Source organism: Aphelocoma coerulescens, chromosome 5, assembly GCF_041296385.1.
Source record: "Aphelocoma coerulescens isolate FSJ_1873_10779 chromosome 5, UR_Acoe_1.0, whole genome shotgun sequence".
Classification (NCBI taxonomy): domain Eukaryota; kingdom Metazoa; phylum Chordata; class Aves; order Passeriformes; family Corvidae; genus Aphelocoma; species Aphelocoma coerulescens.
Window position 1 is genome coordinate 21,959,479 of NC_091019.1, and position 24,299 is coordinate 21,983,777.

General features: G+C 43.0%; 1 protein-coding gene across 12 annotated transcripts in view; it reads right to left on the reverse strand.

Moving 5' to 3' along the window:
- Window positions 1–2,026: 2,026 nt before the first annotated feature.
- LRRC56 (leucine rich repeat containing 56) overlaps window positions 2,027–24,299 on the reverse strand; it is a 78,404-nt gene continuing 56,131 nt past the window's right edge. For 11 of the 12 annotated variants that reach the window (XM_069017055.1, XM_069017054.1, XM_069017057.1 and 8 more), the window contains 9 exons: window positions 17,712–17,808; window positions 17,116–17,313; window positions 12,789–12,966; window positions 10,462–10,665; window positions 9,059–9,123; window positions 7,812–7,942; window positions 7,014–7,102; window positions 4,221–4,581; window positions 2,027–3,492 (listed from right to left, as the gene is read on the reverse strand). In XM_069017055.1, coding sequence (XP_068873156.1) covers window positions 3,300–3,492; window positions 4,221–4,581; window positions 7,014–7,102; window positions 7,812–7,942; window positions 9,059–9,123; window positions 10,462–10,665; window positions 12,789–12,966; window positions 17,116–17,313; window positions 17,712–17,808 — 1,516 coding nt within the window. In that variant the 3' untranslated portion in view covers window positions 2,027–3,299. Of the gene's footprint in view, window positions 3,493–4,220; window positions 4,582–7,013; window positions 7,103–7,811; window positions 7,943–9,058; window positions 9,124–10,461; window positions 10,666–12,788; window positions 12,967–17,115; window positions 17,314–17,711; window positions 17,809–19,951; window positions 20,096–24,299 lie in introns of all 12 variants that reach the window. The other variant, XM_069017065.1, reaches the window with a different exon arrangement.

A 24,299-nucleotide genomic window follows, 5' to 3' on the forward strand; every position in this document is an offset into this window, starting at 1 on the left:
GAGCCCAATCCAGGTCTGAGCAGGAGCCACCTTTGCTTGCCAGGGCCCATTTGTCTGGGTGGGATACTGTCGCAGACATGCTCCCCTGCAGGGGGAGGGATGATTCTTAGTCACTGAAATAACTGGCTGGCACACAGCTCCCTACTTCTTTCTCCCAAGTTTTTTTTAAAGTTCCGGCTAAGCGGAGCCTTTCAGTGTGCAGGGCACCGCCAGCCACTTCAGCAGGGCTGTTTGTGGGACACTAGCTGAGTGATGCTGAGAGGCCTCCTGGATGGATCACTCTTCTGCTAATGCTGCAGCATTGTCACTTTGGGCCAAATCCCTTTGCTCTGAGCCCAGCTCCCTGCAGGGCAGCTGTTCCCAGCTAACCACCCCCTCCCTTAGCAGCATGTACTGGTGAGACTTGGCTCCCGGTAGAAAACTCTTCCCTGCAGTGCTGATTTATTAATAGGTGAGGGGAGCAGTTCTCGCCCTTCTCTCCAGCTTACACACTAGATATCAATTTGGCAGCCAGCAGCAAATCCCATTAAGGCAGTGAGATACTTAAAGGCATCAACAGCTCCTGGCCCATTACAGGAATGAGGGGATGGACTCTGGTAATGTACATCTCAAACTGGTCACATCCAACTGGAAGCAAGGATCCTACTGAGACAAAATATTAAGAGTCTGCAAAGGCAGGGATGGGAATAAGCTTATTCATTAAAGGACTTTGTCTATACTCAAGGGACTAATGCATTATTTTAACAGAGGAAACAGTGGCAAAATCCCCACACAATGTAACACCCCACATATTTCCCTTTTGGGCCAAGAGAACTGAATTCACAAACAGCCCATCATGCCTTACATTTCCTAATTAGCCTGTTAAAGACCTGACTGCCTTTTCCATTTTCTAGATGAAAAAGGTGAAAGATGGACAAGCAGAGGCTAAGCCAGGGCAATGATTTGCACTATGGGTCTGTTATAGCTGTGCAGACAGCAATGACCCTGTTTATTTTCCTTGTCCTGGAAACTGCAATAGACAACAGCATGGCAGCCCTGGGAAACCCTGAGGTGTACCTGCTACTGGCAGAGAGAATAGAGTAGGCTACCAGCCCTTTTTCCCCATCAAACTGGGCTGTGATCACAAACTTGCTCTCTCAGCAAGCCTCCCTGCTGCTCCGTTCACAACACCCTGGCCACTCAGTTCTGGACACCAAATCCCCACAAACACAGGAGCAGATGGCATCCAGCCTGTCATACACATCCATCCCTACCAATACACACCTGAGGAGGTGATGGGCCACCAGCTGATGTGGTGATCAAAAGGTAGACTGGACATCTCCTCCTGGCCCTTTGAACACACCACACCACTATGCAGCATTTGACCTTGGTTAGGCCACCAGTGGGGCAGAGCTGATTAGTGAGGGGCAGGTGGCTGTTCTGACAGTCACACATGGCCTGCACCCCTGAGAGTTATCGCTGGAGGGCCTGATGGGAAGGTATAACAGGAAACCCTGAGTTAAATGGTTTTGATGAAGCCCTCAGGCACTGATTTCCCACACACGAGGGCAGAGCTGTTTGTCTGACCATTTCTCATCCTCTCTGCCAGCTCAGAGAAGCTTCTTGCTCTGTGCACATACAGAGCCAAGTGGAGTTTGCTGCAAGATGAATCTGTACCCAGAGTTTGTCTCTGCAGATGCTCATGTCAAGGCCCAGTTTACACACCCACTGATCCTTCTTTTTCCCTCCACCCCTTTGAAATGAAAGATGTCAATTGAGAAGGAGGGTCTGAATATCTGGAGAAGACAGTCCTACCCACCACCCCCTGGTACAACCCTGGATATAGAGAAGATTCACTGCTGTCAGTGTCTTCTTTCTTTTACAAGGCTAGCTTTCTTTTTCTCTTTTTTTTTTTTTTTTTTGATGGTATGGTCAATGACACTGGCAAAAAGTCAAATTTAGGAGCCTATTGAAGGACACAGGCACTGTTGCTAGGTGAAATCCTGCCTGCATCCATAATATCACATAGAATAACATACCACACAGTTTTAAATTATTTTTGATGGATGGTTTCTGCTAGGATACAACAAAACTGGGCAAACTTGCTTCAAGCTCCAGACTCCAGTGCAAGGAGCACTGTGACAAAAAGAAGTTTTATTTCTTTGTCTATTATTCTGCTTCTCTAATTTAAGATGGCCAGCAGAAAGGAAACATAAACCAATTCATTAATTCATCATGTAATTACTGTTTTATAAACTGATTTAAAAATATAATCTAACATAGTAATATAAACTGGAAAAAATGTGATGATGCTTGGTTTCAGACTGCAACATTAATTAAGTTGTAAGGCACAGTCATTTGGAACAGCCTCTCACAGACTGCAGTCACTAAAACAGATAATGTGAATCTCACCCGAACATAAAACAAATGCCCTATTGAAAAAACAAGAGATTATTCCCTTACTTCCCTGCTTTGTGGCATCATCACTTAAAATTATCCAATTATAAAAGTTGGAAAGTCTATTTGATCAGAAAAAGCTAGAAGTGAGATGGAGGTGGAAGGCACATGCAAAGGATGCTCTGACACCTGGGGACAGAGGTCAGCTCTGCTAGAGAAATTCTGGAACGCAATCTCTACTCAGAGGAAGCGAGACAAATCTTCCAGGTAGCTATGGAGCAAACAAACGTTAATATTGGGATAAGCCACTTGTTCAGCATTCGCACCCACAGCCTACAAGAACCTCCATTGCCTGTGCATGGGGTGAGCTCCTGTGGGGGCATAAATTCTGAAACCATCCAGCCTTCCTGGGCTCTTCCTCAAGCAACCCACCCTCCCTTAGAACGTGCTCTACAAAGAACACTTCCTCTCAAGCCCTTGGTTTTGGCCCTCACATGTCAAACATCCAGGGCTGCAAAAGACACATTGCACGCCTGCTGGTAGGTCACCTCCAGCCCACTCCACAAACAGCAGGCTCCATGCTCTGCTTTGTTCAGTGTCCCTGCCTGACTCACAGAGATGGGCATAGTGTGGATGAGAGGAAGTATGATAGGATTTATTCTTTTTTAGTGTGTGAAGCTTGCAAAAATAACCACATTTTTCTGTAATAAGAGGTTAATTATCTCATTGGTTGATCAGTGGTTGCTCTTAAAATATTTCTGGACCAGCTGTATCCTGAATTGAGGCAAATCACGTCATTTGTTTGAACTGCTCTATTTGTACAGCTCTGTGTTTAGCTTGCAGAAGAAGCTGCAAGATAGCATTGATCCTTCATGGCTGCACTGTGTACATGGCTCCAACACATGCTGGTAACTGGGTATCTTCTAGGACTGAGGACTTCTGTTCTGGGATGTTTTTGTGGCAGTGGACTTTTTGGGCAATGACTGCAGAAGGGATCTGGCAGTCAGAGGCCAAGCAGAATTCATTGGCCTAAACCTCTGGGAGGCTTTTGTGGATGAGCGGGCAGCTGGACACTGGTGGTTGATCTCTTTAGAAGGGCTCTCATCCATGAGGGGCCTGAGGAAAAGAGAAAAACTCTGTGGTGAGACTGCACTCTGGATTTAGGTATCTGCATTCTCCTCACCTGCTCTGAAAACTGAACCAAAAGCTGCCAGGCCTGGGAGAAGCCCAGGCACACAAGCTTCCCACATAAGGCACGTGCTCTCTGCCTATGCTGACTCCAAAGTGACTACATCAGCTTCAAACACAAGCTGTCATGTCACAAGCCCTCAGTTGTATTTCTTCAAAGAAGCAACAACATGATGCTAAACTTACAGCAAACAGGTTCAGAAATAACCATGTTTTGGTGCATGTGACACTTCTCTAATGCCTACTTTATTTTCCAGAGCTCATTCTAACATGAACTCGTGTCAGGGAGAAAACCCAAGTGGGATGTCAGGAACTTGTGCTGGGGTTTGCTGGAGGAGGATCTTGAACAAGTGCCACAAGATCTTTGCAACAGACACAGCATTGGCTCTGGGTGGAGAACATGAGAATGGAGCAATAAGAACACAGCAAATTTCTGGGCTATTATTCAAGAAAATACAAAATGTACAGCACTCAAGCTATAAGGAACATGGGAAAATGTTTCATTTAGCTTTAGACAGTCAAAGGTAAATGCCAGTACAAATAAATGGAATTCTTTCTACAGAACAAGCAGGAGACCCCAGAGACAACAGAGAAATCTGCTTTTTCCTGCCATGAAGTCCTTTCCATTTTCCCCAGATACACTGCAGTGCACATACCTGATCCTTGATGACCCAACAGCTGCTGGTCCTAGAACAGGCCTTTTCTGGCTGCTGCAGCCAAGAGGCTGGTGCTGCCTTTGGGATCCAGAGGCAGTGGGCAGGCTGTGCAGGCCCAGGAGAGCAGGTTCTTTGTCCAGAGGCTGGGCTGAATTCTCTTGATGAGCCTTTGACTGGCATTGCTGTGTACACTGCCTGTACTCCTCTTGGGTGGGTATTTTTAGGCCTCTGTGGTTCCTTGTTTTCCAGGGTCTTGTTGCAACATCCATTGCAGAGGCAGGTGAAGGGTTTTTTGGAGGGGATGGAATTAGATACCGTTTTGTGTTGGAGAACACTGCACCCTCCTGAGCCTGTGATGAACCTGAAACAGAGTGGAAAGCACAGTGATTTAACAGCTCATCTGACTGCTAAATGACTAACCCAGGGAGTGAAAGGTTTTGGAGACACTGGGTGATGGAGCTGGGTGGGCAGATGTGTCCCAGTGTTGGGCATGTTGAATTGCTTCCTCTGATAGTTGCTTTGGGTTCACTGCCAGCCTCCCTGCCAGCGCTGCTGGTGATGTGCCAAGCATGGAACAGTTCACAGGCAGAGCTCAAGGGGGACACACGAGCTCACCCACCCTCCTGTTCTCAGGCAGGATCACACCTGCGTCATTCCCTGCCTGTGTTTGCACTGACTTGTTCTAAATACCTTATGACTCCTTCCAGTGATCTGAAGTGCAAGGCACAGGAATAAGCACAGATGAGTGGATCCACTTTTTAAATCAGAGGCAGAGATCACGGAATCTCCTAATAAGTGCCTGACTGCTGGGGAAAATACTGGACTGCATGCAGGGCTACATCCTGGCTGTTCGTGTTTCAGCCATGTAATTCTCTCCATGTAATATGTGCAGCACACAGAGAAGAAAAAACTTGCTGCTGACTTATAAATATAACAAGCAGGCACACATGCTTAGAACCATTCTATAAATAGCAGGGATCTGATTGCTCTTGTCTATTGAAAGAACCAACCATTCTATAAATAGCAGGGATCCAATTGCTCTTGTCTATAAAAGAACCAACTGTATGTAAGTGCCTGATGTGCAGGGTCCAGGGCAGCAACATAATCTAAAGAATTTGCCACCAAAACTCAGGCCTAGAAAGTTCATCTTTGTGGCTCCCAATTGATGGGCATGTATTTTACTGCCTAGGTAAAGCTGATAAAAAGTTTCCATGGAACAGTTTGTATCATTCTATATGCTTTTAAAATGTCTAAACTTCATGTTTGTTTTTAAGTATAGCCACTCTGAGAGACTGGTATGTCTGACTCAAGAGCCTGAAATAACATTCAAGGCCTTCCAAAAAATGCAGTTTATATGGATCTGATGCTGCAAACGTTTTTATGTAAGAGTGGCTTTGCTCAGATGACTTGTCCTTTTCTGGTCAGAAGGACTGCTTCCAGCAACAAGTTCTTCTGTGAGAAATTTATATTGGACTGGCCACATTTCTGGGTGTGATTTAGGATCTGGGTCAGTCCCCCCTGCCACCTTAGAAAATTTGAGATTTCAAACCACTCCATCATCTCCCAGCAGATTTAGTTAGAGGCTGGACAGATGCATGTCCAACCATTGACTTTCACAGTGCCAAAGGGCATGACACTGGTACACTGTGAGGAGTTTATGACACTATCTTCTTAATATACAAATATAATATAAATGAGACCAACATACTCAATGTAAAAAAATAATAAAAATCTGAAAAAGATCAGATTAAATCTAAAGAGACCATGAGATCATAATCTAAGACTTCTGCGGTCACTGGACAATAGGCCATTCCTGTAGATTTTTCCAGGCAGCTTTCATCCTTGTTAGGGAGATATTGTTTATAGGACTGTTAATATACACAGAGACTTCAAAAAGTTTCATGATATTTCCATTATTTTTTCCCAAAATATACTATATTTTTACAAATTTTAGTAGATCCATTTTTGCCCTTTAAAGAAATGTAAAATGAAAACACACATACTTTTATTTATTGAGGAAAAAAAAAGAGTTGCTATTATTAACAATGGAAAAGAGATTGAAGATGTAATTATGTAATGTCCTCTATTTGACATGTATTTGGAATAACCATTATTAATGTTTTTAATATTCTTAAAGACAATATTCAACAAGTAGTGAAGAGTGGGAATTCTGCTTTCATTCATGTAAATGCAATTTCAGAGAAGCCTTTGGCTTTATTCCTGAGTAGAAGATCATGTTCCATTTTTAAACCCTTTATTGAATGCATCCTTTTTGTTGCATATCTTTCCAGAATTCCCAGTTGCTCAGTTAAACCTTAGTCATTAGCTCAGCCATTATGTACATCAGTGCCAACTGGGTTCAAATACAGCTCAGTAGGAATGACAGAGTTTTAGACTCACCTGGCACTGCCATAAATTAGTGACACAAGGTAAAAGACAGAGACGTGTCCTTCTGCTAGACTTGAGGTTAAGCTAGTGTGAGATCACCTTTGCTCCTCTTAATTCTACATACTCCTGCTGAAATATCTCTGCTTAAAAACTGGAATGGATTGCTTAGGGTCTGGCTCTGCAATGGCATTTTCCAATTGCTGCTCTAGGGCACAGATGCCAGATCTCATAAAACACTGGGGTTACCAATGCACCTATTACAAACAGCACTTAGTGCCCAATGCCAACCCTCCCCCAGGGGTTTAGGTCCAGTACCTGAGGAAGAGTGGGAGAAACTGGAGTGGGAAGAAGGCTCAAGTGAAATCCTTTCAATGAGCTCCTCATCACAGGCCTCCCTCAACTCACCCTGTGAGCTGTCAGTCAGGCTCCAGTCTTCACCCTCAGTCACCTTCAATGCTTGGCTGGTTTGTTCTTGCAGACCTGTTTGCAGGCACCTGGACAACACCAAGGATCACACCACTAATTAGCTTTTGAGTGTGGTCAAGTGCAGCTTGGCACGGCCACTCAGGCAAACACCCAGGCAGTGGATTTAGTTACCCACTGTTATTTCACACCTTCCCGGAGATATGAAAAATAATTTTAATTGGATCAGCCATCAAAGATGCCTGTGTGTGATTATCTCAAGTGTCTTTATCAGGTGAAGTGGAGTGGATTTAAAATTCTACCCAGTGAAGTAAGCGCAGAGAAATAAAACTATTTTTACTTCCAAAATAACCATTACCTGTCTGTGAGATCTATAAGATCTCAGCAAGGTGGTATTTGTCTTTCAGCCTTTTGTTTGCTTAGGCCAATGTGCTGCTTGCAGAAAACCTCATCCCCTTTCAGCTCTTTTACTGTCTGAAGTAGACACGGTCAGGGCCAAGAACGGCTCACCAGTTATGAAAAGTAATTTCCTTCTCTTGCTAAGGAGGTGAGCCCATCCTGCCTGTGCTTCAGAGAGAAGGTAGAGGATTCTTCTTCCTTGCCATCCCGCAGATGCTCCAGGCAGGAGGATTGCCGCCCAAAGCAGGGACAGGAAAGCAGGAGGCCGAGACTATCCCTCGAAACCGCCACCAGGTGGCCAAAGCGCTGATTTTAATTTTGCAGCAGAAAATGAATGCACAGTTTATTTAATGAACGGCAAGATTTCCCCTGCGGTCTCACCTCTTGTGCTGCTCCGCCCATGCTGTCTGGTCGGGGGACACCTTTTCCTGGTGCAGATCTCTTCCTCCTCCAGAGCCACAAAGGTTTTCTGTCGGCAGGCCAGACGGTTTCAAAGGGCTCACAGCAGGTGGCTGCGGAAATGGCAGAAGTTATCTGGATATCCCTCGGAACTCTTCCCAGCTCCGTTTCTAGATGTGGATTTTAGAATGCATCAAAGCCCACTGCTGTTTCTGAATTTTTAGATCACCCCTCACCATTTTCTAACTCCTCAGTTTTAAGAAGTCCCACTCCCCAGTCATGTGCTGTTACAGCCTGAGGAACCCAGGGTAGCAGTTAAAAAATTGTTCATTTATATTTCACTGGATATAAGGCTATAGTACCTATACCAATAGGCATAATAAGAGCAGTACCACAGGAACTGCATCACGCAGTATATGACCACAATCTCATTCCACATCCTAGTTTTCAGCACACAGTAATTCACTATAAGGTTCAAATTTGTTTCAGAAAAGCTTCCTATACTGAGGCAGTGGCAGCAGAAGGACAAGGGTGATACATATGTTTTCCCCTGCAGTTCTTTAACATCTGTTGTCAGCATTAAGTCAGCATCCTGTGCATCTCCCTGATTTACCACAACCTGTTTAAACCCACACATGTGCAGCTGTGCTGTGTTGAACCTGAGAGCCCACAAAAGCTGACCATGACAAGCCAGGCTGCTCCCCTTTACACACATGGGTATCCTCTTACTAAATTACTGCTGAAATGAGCAGGCTAACCCGCAGGGCAGGGGTACCACCCCACTGCCAAGAGGAACAAACTTTGGCTTTGTGTTTGTTTAGTCAATAGGAATGACCTTGCAGTATTAGCAAACTAACTGTTTATGCCAACATCAAAGAAACACTGCTGAAAAAACTCTTTTTCTTAATAGCTGTTGTAGAAATACCATCAAATTTTGCAATCCGGCCTTGTACTTGCTCATTGCAGGATGATAGGAAGTCTGCCCCCAGCAGCTGATCTGTGATTTTCACGTGTTCCCTTGCAGCTGATAGTCCACTGCTGCTAACACATGGGCACATGCAACATCATGGCCAGAGACCCTCTGTCCTCCCCAAAGGCAACAACTGCATGTTGGGGGTTCTTGGGCTACAGAAGAGAGGGAGCTGCCACAAGCCACAGTGGGAGTTCAGTTTATCCCAGGAGTTATGGGGGTCACCATGCAGGAATATGAAGTGTACAAAAAAACATACACCTAGCTTTTGCCTCCTTTCTCGAAGGGCCTTGGCGGGGTTCCCACATATAACTTGACGGAGTCCTAAGAAAAAGAGGAAAAAAGAAAACATTTTACTCCAGCATTTAACAAACAGTGCTGTCTTTGAAGCCAGTCCATATAATTTCCCACAGACAGGAAGTTGTAGTATTTCATGGTATAGGTTCACAGTATCACCTGGCATGGCCTGCCACTGCTAAGAGGCAGTTTCTCTCTTTCCATCAGAATCTGTCTTCTTCTGCTCCTGCCCTGTCTCCTTAGTTGTGCTGGTGCAAATATTTGTGTGGACACGTGCTAAGTCAGATCAGGGAACAAATCTGGATTAAAGCAAAATATGATTTTTTGGGGTTCTTTTTTATTTGTTTTGCTGGATCTAGATCAAAATCAGATTAACAAGGTAAGGCAGCTAAGGGTCAGAAGAAGCAGTGAACACTGGGTGAAAAGAAGAAGCAGTGAACAGTGAAACTATCAGAAGTGTTAGCTGCCTAAAAGTGCATGTAAAATTACAGTCTCATTCCCTGACAAGCTGTACTTGGTTTCCATGTACATTTCCAAATGTGCACTCAGCTGTTGACTCTGCATTGCTTCATCTAATCCATCATCCTGAGTCCTACCTAAAGGCAGGGAACTGAGGAGAGATTGGCATCTGAGAAAAGCAGCCCACAATGCCTGGAAACAAACACCATCTTCCTATCTAATCTGCACTCCGTGGGCTGGTGGAGTTACACTGTCAAGGTGTTTTCAGGAGTCAGGGAAGGATGGGTAGTATTTCCAAGTGACTAGGGTGAGAAGGGCAGTGGTAGACCTGTGTTTTGGGCTAGCCTGTAGATCGAGATGTGAAGTTAAGGAACTGACTCCTCTTGCTGAGGGACCAACCTCTGGAAACCCAAACCAAAGTGCTCATTGACAGCAGCGATGCTGCTGCAGTATGACACTACAGCACACACAGTCTGAGCACATGATCCAGGGGGGAGTAAAGGTGCATCACAACACCTTTCTAGGGGACTACCTTGGACCACATTCCTGTGGCTGAACAGGATGTGCCGTCACTCAAGCAGGACAGCTGCAATGAGGTCTGAAAGGCAGCACCAGCAGGGGAGCACCATTGCAGTACGGGGCTGGGAAAAGGGACAGCAGCACACGGTGCATGGGGGCGAGGGGCTGAGGAGTGGGCAGCCCAGGCGACTTGCACCTTCTGCTGCAGGGGGAAATAAAGGAAAGCCTATGCTAGAGCAGGTGAGTCTTATGGAAGAAAACATATGCTGAACCTGATTAGCAGTGGCATGGGTGGGTGGTATTCAAAGCACCCTGGCTTTCATCAGTAATAACATTCAGAAGGAGGTGGAGGTGTGGGAAAGAACAGGATTAAAAAATGTACATTACCATGTGTCAAATCACTGGAGTCATCTTCTGTGAACAGCTTATCAGGAAAAACAGCAGGATGTGGAAGAGGACAGCTACTGGACAAGAGGCTGGCACCACTACACGTCCCTATGTTAGCAGAACACTGTGCATTTCCAGGTCTGGAAGCTGTTGGGGGTTTTGAGCCACATCCAGACTGCTTTGCTACTGCCCCAAGATAAGGATCTAGAAGAGAGATTTTGTTAGTGTGAGCACAGTTGTGCAAGGCTTCAAGCCACACCATCACTGTACCTTGCCAATATCGTGATTGCTGCTGCACACCTGGAGCTAGAGGGACAGAAGAATATGTAACAGCAGCTACAAGAAACATGCTGGAATGGGTCCAGCCTAGAGACAGAGGTCTTCCTGTGCTGCACAGTCATGGCAGAATCTGGGGATCCCTAACTAAACTGATATCCCTTCCCACCCTTCTCTTGCTCCTGGGGACCAGAGACAGACAGCTGGGGTTATGGGTCAGGAACTGCTCTGTGCTCACCACCCACCTCTGATTGTCTCACAGGTGAGCCTGGATGCATCCACGGCTCTGCTACTTTCCCTGCCTGCATGCCCAGAATAAGTGTAAGCTGCCTCTCATTTGCTGCCCACCTGCCCAAAGGGGAACCACTGCAGACTTGCCACAGGCACAGCCTAGGCCCCTGTCTTAAAATACATTGCTTAAATGCCCCGGCACAATGCAGATGGTGATGGACACCCGACCAGAGCTATCAGTCAAACAGGGGAAACTGTGTACCAGGAGTTACAGAAATCTGGGAATGGCAGTGATAGATTTTTCCAGTACTGCCCCAGGGACAGATACTTTTCTACCACAGAAAGAAAGGTGAAAATTGTTTTTGTAATGCTACAGGGCAGGAAGGTTTATACAAAAACTAGCAAAGGCAGACAGAGCCTTGTCCTCTTAGACAGAGCCTTACCTGCTCGACTGCTGGCTGTCCTGGGAGCACAGCACAGCTCTAAGAGCAGCATATGCAGCCAACCATCCACAGGAGAGAGAATTTCATTTCAGTGCCCAGATGAATAACGTGCTTTGTAAACTGTTGAGCATCTACCAGCTCCAAAGTGAGGAATCAGCTCTGTAATAATATGGCCATTTCCTTAAAAGCTGAGTATTAGGGACCTTTAATGTATCTTGGGCTCTGCTGTTAATAGGAACCCATGAAACACACAGCACATGAAAAGTACCCAAACCAACGTTGCTACTGGAAGGGAAAAAGTACTGGGATGTCTGAACCTGACCATATGAACTTATTGGTTTAGAGCTGCAGGCAAGAATATAAGTCTGGTTACACTACGAAATCACGTGAATTCACAATTTTGTGCTCTGCCCCTACTGTTTCTGTCAGCAAATTTTGTTAACTGGTTTTCTGAACCTCAGGTGATGTTGCTAAAGCAGGTTCACTGAGGGATCAGGTTTTAATGGATTTTTTCCCTACCATGACTACTATTACAACTAATGATTTGGACCCGTAGGGATTAAATAAATGACAAATGTACGTACTTATTCCAAAACAAACTAAATTTTTAATGGACTACAGTTGGCAGGCAAACCACAACTTGGGGAGGGGGCTGGGAAGCCAACTGCATTGCTCACACTAATGGGAAGCAACAGGAGCAGTTATAGGAAATACTTTGCAATATTTAATAGTATGTGGTAAAGTGCATGTAGCATGACACATAAAAGCATGGACATCCAAACTATTACCAAGGCTACAGGCAAGGGGACAACAGATTTACTTTCAAACCATTTATTCTCTACTAATGAATGTAATGAACTTAATCATAGTAACAAAGAAAGTGGAACAGATTTCTTACAAGACCATGCAATCTTCCTGAGATGTTGCTACCACTGAAGGGTGGTAATCAAATTGACTTTCCTATTATTAAATTGGAATTGGAAATTCTACTACATCCATGCTACACAGGATTGACTATTACCATGGAAAGAGCTGTGAACAGCTGTTGTTGAAACATTCCTTTCCAAGCTTTGCTTTTTCCCATCAAGCAGAATGAGCCCTAAGTACAGACTCCCAGCTACTGCTGGATTTGCTTGATGCTCTAGAAGTTGTCTGCATTTTTTGATCTTGATTCCCAGATTAGGACAAATTTCCATTTAAATCTGCACTGTTAACTGCTGAATTACAGATTTTTTACTTCCCAAGTGAAGAAGACTACATCCTTTGTCCCTTTACTGTAAGTAAAGATTGGCTTTAAAAAGGTTGGCTTGCTCTTCATCTTTCTTTTTTTACACATCATAACTTGAAAAATGAACCCCAGCAGGAAACCTGTCATACCTAACCATGAAATGTCTCTGGCTAAACCACCTTCCTTGATGGATTCCTTGATGATTAGAGAATCCTCATGCATCTTCTTGGAAGGAAGGTGATCAGTCTGGCTTGCTGGTATTCTGTCCAAATACTTCAAGTGGGGAATGAGTTTTTTTACTTCTGCTCTGTAATTATAATCTGGTTCCTGGAGAAATTGAGAAAGTGGTCAGTTTATTTAACAGTTTGTGGACTTCATTAGCACAGTACTGTTCAATTTGTATGACTGCCAAACAATTTGAAATGCTCCTCACAATTTCTGCTTGAACTGATCATGAAAATGTCCTGAGCAGGGCAAAGACATGGCCTTCACCCAAAGGCTCTTTTGCTGTTTACCCACTGATGACTTTGCTATTTGTCTTTGTTATATCATGTATAACGTGCAAAAGCATAGAAGGCCACTGATGCCCACAGAAAGCTGGGGCACCCTCAGCATTCAGCCAGTCTCTCTCCCTGTTTTTGCAATTCTCTGGTGGTTGCATCAATACTTAGGTGCTAGAAAGATTTGAAAATATGTTATGAGTGTTGCTACACCTGCTGATGGTAAAAGAAAGCATTTCCACGGACTGTGGTTTTAGGCACACAGTAAAAAAACATACAGAGCAAGAGTGCACTGCTAGTGGCAGAATACAAATGGACAGCTACCCACCAATCAACTGCTTCACCCAGGCAAATCTTACGCTTTTCAGGACATTGCATGCAATATTAGAAACCCCCACAAAGCCAAGTCCTCACTCAATACAGAGTGATCACAAACAGAAATCTTTCTGTGGGACCTGGCTGGCTGGCTGGCTGCTCCCTCCCTCTGCATGATGCAGCACTGATGCTGGCAGAGGGAACTCACCAAATAAAATGTGTTAGTTGTTGTTAAGAGGCAGACACTAATTTTCTCAAACTAAGTCTTTAATCTTAATTTAGAAAATGAGGCAACCATTCTCAGCTACAGCCAATTCCCAGCCATGTCCTGTTGGAGAGAAGAATCATGTTATGCTCATGTTACATTACAGCAACAGAGGCTGCAGAATTTATCATCAGGTTCTTGCTCTTGGTTTAGATAACAGGGGAAGATGAGCTCATCTGAAAATCAAATTACAGGGACCAAACAGGCCATCTGAAGAAAGAGCAGTAAATTTAGCTGGACCATTCTGTAGATTAAAAGTAAATAAATAGGAGAGCTTTTACAGACCTTTAGCAAGGGCCAGACTACAAGAAGGAGCTTGAAGAATTAGAGCTGGCCATGAAGGACACACCAAAGTAAGCCCACATCTACTCTTTTCTGTATGGCTTTTCTATACACCAAAAAAATGCAAACATCCATTGAAATCAAGACAGCAACAAAGTCCATGGAGAAGCTCTCAGCAGCCACGGGCAGGCCCCACTTTGTAACCCCCTGAGGGCAAAGCATCTTCCCAACACAGACACTGGGTGGGAGACTATAGTGAACTCAGTCTGCCTCTGCTACAAGTCGGTGTAAAATACACCATTGTGATGACTCCCCCAGCAAATTCTGCCTGGCAGTTGAATGCAGCTACTGTAAGGACTTAAAGAGCACAATTGCCTGTCTCAAACACTGTTTAGGCCACAGAAGGACTTTGCCATGAGATAAGCACAGAATGGAGTCACAGGATGGCACTAACTCCAGGGTGAGGCGAGATCTGGTTGGCACATCCTGGATAATGCACCTGGACAAAAATTCCCCCTGTGGCAAACTGTGTAAAGAAGCAACTGCTCATACACATCACCAAAGACCACCCCAAGTTATGGGACAGATGCCATCTGCAACCAGCAACAACCACTGAAGTTTCCCCAGATATTCCTTTGTGGATACTTGGAACTTGGACTGTAGATAAGATAAAGGTGGTACTGTTGTCCGGGTGTTATCTCAGACTTAGGGGGAGGTTAACAAATCGGGGAAGAAGAATGTACCACTGATAATGGACACACAAAATGCAGAATTTACAGGCCATAAGGAAAGACAAATCAGCAACTGAGATGAAATCAGCTCTTGCTGGGTACAAGAATTCCTACAGGTCGAGACTGAGATCACTGACTCAAAAGAGAAAAAAGACTAAGCACCTGGACTAATTAGCATTGGAGGCAAGAGAGAATCATTTAACCAATGGCATAAGAGAACTGTGTAGTTAATGAGCTTTAATTCCGTTGTTTGCTAAAATGTATAGAGAGGAAAAAGTTTTGAATGACCTTGGGACCCCGAAACCAAGAAGCCCAGGTTGAAGAAGGACCAGCAGGGATGCCACTCAATCCATGGGTGGTGACAATATTCTTCTCTCTTCTCTCTTTCTTTCTATTTCTCTACCTCACATTTACTGTTAAATAAAATCTGTATTACTGACTTTGGCATAAGGTTTGCACTGTAATTTGGGCAGAGGCATCTCTCACTAATCAGATCTCAGCACCTACTTGCACAGGAGTAGAGACAGCCATTCTGCATGGAGAAGAGCAGGAGGGCACACCACCACGAACTACTGCTCTTTGCAATTCCATTATGTGACAACATGCAGAGCCAAGGACTGATTTCCTCACCTGAACAAGCCAAGGGAAATCTGACATTTCTCCATTACAAGTACACTTAAGGACTGAAGATGCCAAATTCTCCAAAAATCCCACTTTCATTGAGCAGCAACAAGGGAGTAGAATCAGACCTTCTGTGCTGTCAGGATACACTGCACCATTTCCATGGTAGGAAGCTATGCTAGGAAGTGTCAGTAGCTGTATTTATCTCTGTGGGAGTAGAAACAGTAAGCAGGCATGCCTTGTCCATCACAAGCAGGCAGTGCTTCCTTACTGCAGAAATATGGTTTTTCCTCTCATGATTGCATCTTCCATAAGGAAGAAATGTTCCAAAATGGAGAAATAATTTTGGTTACAAGCAGTTACAAGTGTGGTTCCTTAAGTATAATTTTACCAGTTCAAACTAGAAAGGCAAGTATATAATATTTTCTTTTGAATTCCAGAGAGGAAAATTATGATAGATAAAGACCTACCTTCCATGGCCCCTTTTACTGAGCAATAAGATCAAGCAACAATTACATCTGAAAAATGCTATTAACTCATATATTTAAGAAGTGCCAAGATTTAAAATATATGTCTATTGCATGATTGAGTTTTAGTGTTAGCACCTGTTTTGAAGTCTAAGTCCAGGAAAAATATCAAACCCAGCCTTTTAGGCAAATTAACAGCATGAGCAAGACCATTTTGAAATACACAGGAAAGCTATGGAATATGTCACAGTAGGATAACAGCATCAGCTCTGATTTTTGAACTCTGCATTATCAGCTGTTTATGGTGCCATTGGGAATTGCACCATCTTTAGTGAGACCTGTGTTTTACCTAACTCTGTGTGTCCACAGACCTTCCAAAAGACCTGGATGGCAATATATTGGTATTTTAATATCCCAACAATGCTTTTTATGAAGCAGGAGAAAGTGAAAGAGAGTAATACAGTTCTGAGGCTGTTCATGTAGAGTTAGATCTCCCTTGCTTTGCTCGCTGAATGCCCTGAAACCCAAATCAGATCATGTATTACTGTGTTCTCATCTTTGTGACACAGAGGCTCTCTCATGCCTTCAACAAAACACCTTAGAAGAAATTATTCTATCATTTCAGTACGTAAGAGGTGAATCACCGTATTTTGTATCTTCAGCTTTTTCTGAAGGTCTTTTTGGTCATTTGATTTCAACCTTTCAGGAGAAAGGGTAACAAGCAGTTCCTACATTATAGCTTTTCCTAGTTACCTCAAGCACTGTGCTTCTGAGGACTCAACTTCTGAATCTGGTGGTGTTGGAGCACTTGCTTTTGGACTGGAGACCCTCCAAAATAAATGCAAAAAACTCAAAACCAGGTATCTAATCACAGAATCACCAAATAGTTGGGGCTGGAAGTGACTTCTTAAGATCACCTAGTCAGGTTCACCTGGAGCAGGCTGCACAGGATTGCATCCAGGTGGGTTTTGAGTATCTCCAGTGGAGGAGATTCCACAGCCTCTCTAGGAAGCCTGTTCCAGTGCTCATACTCCAAGTAAAGAAGTTTTTCCTCATATTCCTGGGAAACAGGCCTGAGTCTTTACTAGCACTCTTTTATTTCATTTATGGTCATCTTGGAGACTATACTGATGAGATCACAAAATCAACAGAAATTAAAGGTGAGAAATGCCATGTCCTCCCACGTCATCATTTAGAATGATGCAATAGGAAGATGCAGAAACGTTTCTCATTTCCAACTCACAGTTAAAGCACTGACAAAAAATTAACACAATATGTGCAAACCAAGTCCTCACCTCTTCAGATTCTGCATTTGGTTTCAGGCAAATAAGGTTGCCCTCCACTGTCAGGTGGCTTAGCTTGCAACAAAGTCGCAGGTACTGCATCTGGTTGATGTCCTCAATATTGTTCCCTTCCAGGTCCAAAACTTCAAGGTGATCCAGCCAGGTCAGCTGGCTCAGGTCAGAGATATTGTTATAAGCAATGTAGAGTTCCTCAGCAGAAATAAACAGAATAAATATGTAAACCATGAGCTTGCACAAGTACCATCCAAGCTTTGCAAAACGTTTTCTAATATTTGAAATACTAAATGTCACAGGATAAAACTAGAAAGGAAATTAACATTTTATAAAGTGTGGCTGCTGCAGCCTTAAATAACAAGTGCTAATTTAGGCATATGCTGCTTTAGGCATACTCAGGATCAGAGCCGAATGTTACACCTCATTTAAAAAAGCTATATTGTAACATCTTTTAAACTAACACATGCAATTCAAGGCATCAGACCAAAGCCAGTCAGAAAAGCAAAAGGTGAGGAGAAGGAAGACTAAAAGTAAAGAGTATCGACTGCAGATAGCTCTGAGATTGTCATTTGGCAGGACACATCCATACTTACTTTCAGAGAGCTGCAGGAAGAGATCCCATCTAAATCTGAGAGCCCACACCGAGCCATCCACAGGACACGGAGATGGGACAATGAGGTTCCAAGATCCCTTATAAAAAACCAATTCAAGCTCTATTTGAATAAGTGAAAAAAGCTCAAGATTTGCTTTCTTTCTCCTAAGACTAGACCACTGCTACTTCCTTCAAATGTCACATTGTTTACAAGAAATTCCATAAAAAATGTTCACCCTCAAAAGTGGGGAATAAAATTATACCCCTCTTTACTTAGCCCACTGTCATCTTTGTTCTTGTATGACAACATGTCACTCCAGCTCTGTTTAATTCAGATTATTCCAAGGGCTACATCATGGTAATTCTGCTGTAAATAACAGGCAATTGCTAAGAATTAAGTGAGATTTTCTTATGCTGGCATCACTGGCTGTACACATATAACCCAAATTAACATATCTGAGCTGACTGCATGGCCAGTCTCACTCTGTCCCTCTTACCTCTGTTCTGATTTGGCAGTTGAAAGGAATAACACTTTTGCCAGATAACATTTTTTGAATCAGCAGAAAATGATAATCCTTTCCATCCTATTTTCCCACCCTTTGGGTGTAGCAAAATATAGCAAAGAAGGATCATTTATAGGAACTTTAAACTTTTTGGTCATAACCCAGAAAATCACACACTGACCTGCTTGAGGCTGCACATGTGTAATGTCCCACTGACATTACAGTGGTGCACAATACAAAGGTAATGCAAAAAGGGTGGCAAATCAAACTGGGAGCTTAATCACCTGCCATCTTTGGTAACACTAAGTTGCATAAAGCCACTAGTCTAACATAAACAAAATAAAACACCTTATCAAATCCAAAACCAACCAAAAGCTCAGAATTCTCTACTGTAGCCATGACATCAGAGTATCTGAATAATAAAGAACTAAACAGTGGGCAACTAAATACAAAGACAGTTTATCAGAGGAGGTAGAGACTAGCATGGAGTTCAAAGAAATACAGTAATGGCTGAGTTGGAAGGAAGGTCACCTTGTCCAACATCCATACTCAAGCAGGGCCAGTTTCTCAGGACCATATAAAAAGCTAAAATACTTCTTAAATAGAAGTTATTGGACTTCAGAATTTTGGATTACCTATCTCTTACAATATTCATTCTTATAATACAGAGAAGAGTAAGTTTTCTACAGAAAATTGCAGAAGATAGAAGTCATGGGGGCCCTTGTGATCTTGGAATAAAGGTAACAGTTCTTGTACTCATGCCTTCTCTTTGTGGATGACAGGGAACAAGACCAGCTTTGCATCGCTCTCTGAGAGCCTCACACAGCTTTGCTACAGCTTTGCAGCAAACCCTGGTAGTCAAGCTGCCTGCTTCAGGGATACCTGGCATCCAGCCAGTCCAAGAGGTCATGAAGGAGTGCTTTTATGAGTGGGGATAGACATATTCTTAACTGTATTTTTTATTGTTTCTGTACCATCTGAGTACTTGGGAAGGGTCTTGTCAGGAGAAAGGAGGCTGCGTAAGGCTGAATAAAGGATGGGTGCAAGGAAAAATATCCCCAGATGCCTCTCTTCTGTGATGGGCCAAATACAGGGTTGAATGGGAGTTTCTAGGTGAAATTGGGGGTTTTCATCCCTCTGCCTTCTAGGGACTGGTATGCCCATGGGCATCATTCAGACCTCTCTCACTTCATCCATCCTCTACTGCTGCAGGGGCTGCAGGCATTGAGCATCTCTAATTATCCCTTCCCTGGATGCTGCCCATTAAGTAAGCTCACAATGGATACACCATACAATGTGTTTATGTAACATTTTATAGCTTTTGAGGTACAAACAGTGCAGCTGTCTCAATGGCTAGAACTAAGCAAAAAAGAAAAATCTCAGTCTCATTGCACATCTCTTTCCATCTAAGGCTATTCGTCCTTTGAGGAGAAAACCCTCAGCTGATATGAACCAGAACACCTGCAGTGAATTTTGTGCACCCAGGCAGCTTGCCTCTAGTGACACAAGGATAAAGAGAGCCAAATCCTTATCACCACATCCCTGGCCTTGCATAAGATCTTTCAGGGTCTATTTACATTGTGTATATTTTCTAAATAAAACAAAAACTGGTTCTAAGGCTTCCTTAAGGAACAGATGCCTCCCAAAGTAATATTTACAGAAAATTTATTATTAGATTTGCAAGCTGCATGCCTATAATAAGAAAGAAATTAAATTAAATTACAAAACCAGAACCTACCATCAAGCAAGGCCAACACATCCATAAACACAAATATGGCATTAGGAATTATATGAAGGGATTGCACTGCTCACTTCATGACCCTCTTCAAGCACGGATGAGGTTTTCCAGTTTTGGGCTAATTTTGGTGCAGAATTTTCTCTTCTGTAAACCATTGAACATAGATAAAGGGAAGTAGTCACTCTCATTTTTTGTGTCATTACAATATTTCTGATAGATGCTCTGTTTATTAGGCCAGCAAAATTGAAGACAATCCTAACCTGATTACTCTACATATTGGAGAGCAAGATATGGTTAATGGACTTTATTTCCCATTTTTAATTTGTCTTGAATTTTCTAACTGAAGTGTTTTTGCCACAGAAGGAGATTGCAGTAACATGCTTGTTCCTAATGTTTCTCTGTCAATATAAAGAATGCCAAAGCAAAGCAGAGGATTAATTCCCAAGCAATTTTTACACAGGGCCCCAAGAATAAACAGTTATTCCCTCTAGTCCTTGATCACTCCATGCATTTGTGGAAGCAGTTTCCTGCTCCTACTCAGAGGTCTAAGACTTCCAGAGTTAAATCCCATTTCTCTTTGTCAGAGTTTTCTGTTCCAGAGCTGACTGTGGTTAAACCCAGTGCACACAGACAGGGTCAGTTCCTGCACACACCATGTGCTAGTTCATGTGTGGCACATGGTCACTATGAATTATTAGCTAACAAGTCCTTAAAGCATTCTCCTGCTGGGCACACCATCAGAAGAAGACCCTAACTGAAATGACTTCTAAAGCCTACTTACCTTACTCTTCACAATTTGTGCTGCCAAGTTTAGCCTCAAATCCATTCCAGTTTCATTCATGGATTGCAGCTCTGACTCTCCTACAGCTAACTGGCATGAGTTAGGAGTAGCACTTTTAAGGTTAATACTAATCAAAGTTGATGAGGATTTGTATTCCAGACAGAGGAATTAGGTTGTACATCCCATGTCTTGGGTACTTGCAAAAGACAGAACCACTGCATGTCTGCAATGCAATCCAGTGTTTGATAATAGGGTCTTGTTATTAAAAGAATGCTTAAATAGACACTTCAGAAAAGAGAAAAATATGGAAGCTAATGGGAAGTGGTTTCTTACAAGGCTGAAGTTGGCTGTCCCAAAGCTCATCTTTAACTCAAGAAACAAAATACTAAGAAAGCGTGAACTTTGTTGCAATGTTTGGCCCAGTTTTGCTCTCTGTTTCAGGGAAGAGAGTTAGCAGCCCAAGGTATCTCTTCTCCTGCCCCTCAAGAAAGGCACTCCAGCTCTTATGAAGAGCAAATGACTGTCATCTCTCCTTCCTGGCTAATGTAGAGGCAGTGAGGAAAAGCAGCAAAAGAACTTTTTCCCCTTTGGCCCCTACTGCAGAACCAAATTCCTCTTGCTGACATCGGGGTCATGCTAGCTGCTAGAGGAGGCTAAAATTCTGGATCATGCAGTCACATTTTGGCCCTGCAGATCTTTACTCCTGCATCTGTAATGAGTCATCCCCAGTCAGAGATGTTATCACAGCAAAGTACATCTGCAAACATTTTATTCAGTAACTAACAAACTAATCTTTTGGAAGCTGCATGACTCATGCTGCAGCATCAGAGAAAATTCCCTTGTTAATTACTACAGAGATAATTGCCCTTGAGAGCATGGCTGCTGTAAGGTGAAATAGCCATCTAACTCAAAGCAAGCTGCTCCTGACAACTGCACGCACCTGCATTTCTGAAAATTCTTCTGAAATATTTTGGCTGGTGAGAAGAGAACTTAAGAGCTTGCAAGAGGTGGGAGTGTCTCCTCTGGGAGCAACTCTAGAGCATCTGGCACATCCACCTTGGAGGGGGTGAGAGCAAAGTGAGGAGTTGTTTGAGCACACATGACCACCATGGGTGTGCAAGTATACACACAGGCATGTTTTCATTTATGTTAAGTGCAGAGGGTGAGATCAGCCCAAACTGGGGAGAGACATCTATTGACTTTTTAAAAGGAAATGGAATTAATGGGAATCTGTGTTCTGATACTGATTTACTAGGGTAAACTATTTAAATATAATCATAATCTCTTAATAACAATTTATCAGTGTAGTAAGAGAGAAGATCCACTATAATTATACATATAGTGTAACAAAACACTCCCCCCAGAATAATCATTGACCAAGGCCAAAATTATTGAGACACATGTCAGAGACCAGGATTCTCCTGTACTGGGCATGATATAAACATACAGAAAATTACAGTACCTATTCGAAAAATAGAAAGTAGGATTGAAAAGTTTGACAGCTGAAAGGAAAAACATGAGACATTGTAGAAGGCTGGTGGCAACTGGTCCTATGATGCAGCACAGGAGTGCTCCAGTGATGTGCAAACAACAAAGAGCTTAGAGAAGGAAAGACTAAGAGGAAACATAGCTGCCATTAATATACACATTAATTCCATTCCAGTGGACAAGTGTCCTGTTCTGAGTGACGTGGAAGCTGGGAACTTTACAGGAAAGGCAAAGAATTAATAACCAAAGCCATTATATATCCTGCTCACCCCTGCTATGCTTCATTCAAGACAGGTCTGAGGCAGAGAGATGGAGCTTTGGATGGGAATGTGTATATCATAACCTTTGGTTGTGATAAACAGAGGATTACAGCCCCTGAAGCTGCCAAACCAGAGTCTTCCTGAGTAATTACTCCACATGTGCCCTTACACACATGCTTGCCTGCAAAACACACACTGAATATCACATCATGTTTTTAGTAACCCAAAGTGCCAAAAAATCAACATAGACTCACCTAGTTTCACTTTTAACCCACAAATTAGCATTTTTAATTGATTTTGAGAAAATAATATTAATAAACTGAAGGGTTTGAAGCCTGGGTTCCAACTATATCCAAATAACTGCTGCAGGGATGGGAACTCATCAAACAGCTCTGTGTTTCTGTGAGGGTCTTGGCAACACCCTCTGCACTTGTGCACAACCATTTAGTATTTTTTCCCACAAAATCTGATGCTCCCATCTTGTCATCACTCCCCCAGGCTGGGGAGAGAGCAGAGGGGCAATGAACAGTTTGGCTCACAGCACCTAATAACAAGTTTGAGAAATAATGTGTTCTTCCATTAATCCAACATCCTTGCTCTTCAGGGACTGATTTGATCCAGCCAAATTTTTACTGGATGAATATCAGACCTAGAGAGCCAAATCCTGCTCTTGGTTTCACCACAATAAATCCTGAATAGCTCCACTGAGCTCAAGCTACCCAGTAAACACAACAGCACAACCCTGAACATATTCATCTGTTTGAACCCATCGTTTCTTCTTGAAGTTGGTTTTGAATCATTTACCTAGAAATGAAGCCCTAAATCCATGGAACTTGGAAGCAGTATCTCAAAGCACACTCGCATCTGTTGAATAAATCTCCAGAAGCAATACATCTAAAACAGCCATTGACACAGATTTTATTTATTTTAAAGATCGCTCTGAAAACAAATGCACTGGTAATTAGAGAAATTAAGATTGTAAGAGAGTGAGCAAACTACAATCTTACAAAATAAAGGCATAAAACAATCCCACCTCTGATCTACAGAAATCAATTTATCAAGCCGCACTGTGATAACATCAATATGGTCGATGTCGGCACAAAATGGTTTGGTTGTACAGATAATTCTGACATCTGAAACAAAAACTTTTAAAGCCTGAATGTTATTTAAATCAGTAACATATGTTCTAATAGGAAGCTTACATAATAGTTTCATTGTGTTCTCAAATAGCTGTATTCAAAATTGTAAAATTGATTGTATGCATGTGTTCCTCGTACTTGATCAAATCCACGACACAGCCCCCAACTCTGCAAGCAGTGCTGAGGCCATGTCCTTATTGTCCTTGCAATGTCCTTCCACAGTTGAACAAATGTCATGTGAATGTGAAGACCTGCCTTGCTTTGCAGCATTGCAGTCTTTGTTGGCTTTGTATTCACCCTTCCAAATTCAAGTAGCAATATGCCGAGAACTGTTGGCTTGGTTCTCCTCGGTCTCACATCTTATAAGGATCACCATGACACACAGGTTGCCTTTTGCATCTTACGCTCCCTTGGGCCAGTGTTGAACCACGGCCCAAGGCTCAAGGTAACAAGGATCATATCTCATCTTTTGCTGCCAGAAGGCCACTTTTTGGCTGAAATACCAGGGAATTGTAGCACCTAATAATCTGGCCTAATTCTGCCTTCTGAACTGTGCAACTTTGCAACAGAAAAAGTTCCTAATCCTGTTGAGACATGTTGTCAGAGACTTCAAAAACTAAGCAAAAAACGAGTTTACCAGGCAATTCTTAAGTACATCAGAGGAAGGCTAGCTTGTTTTA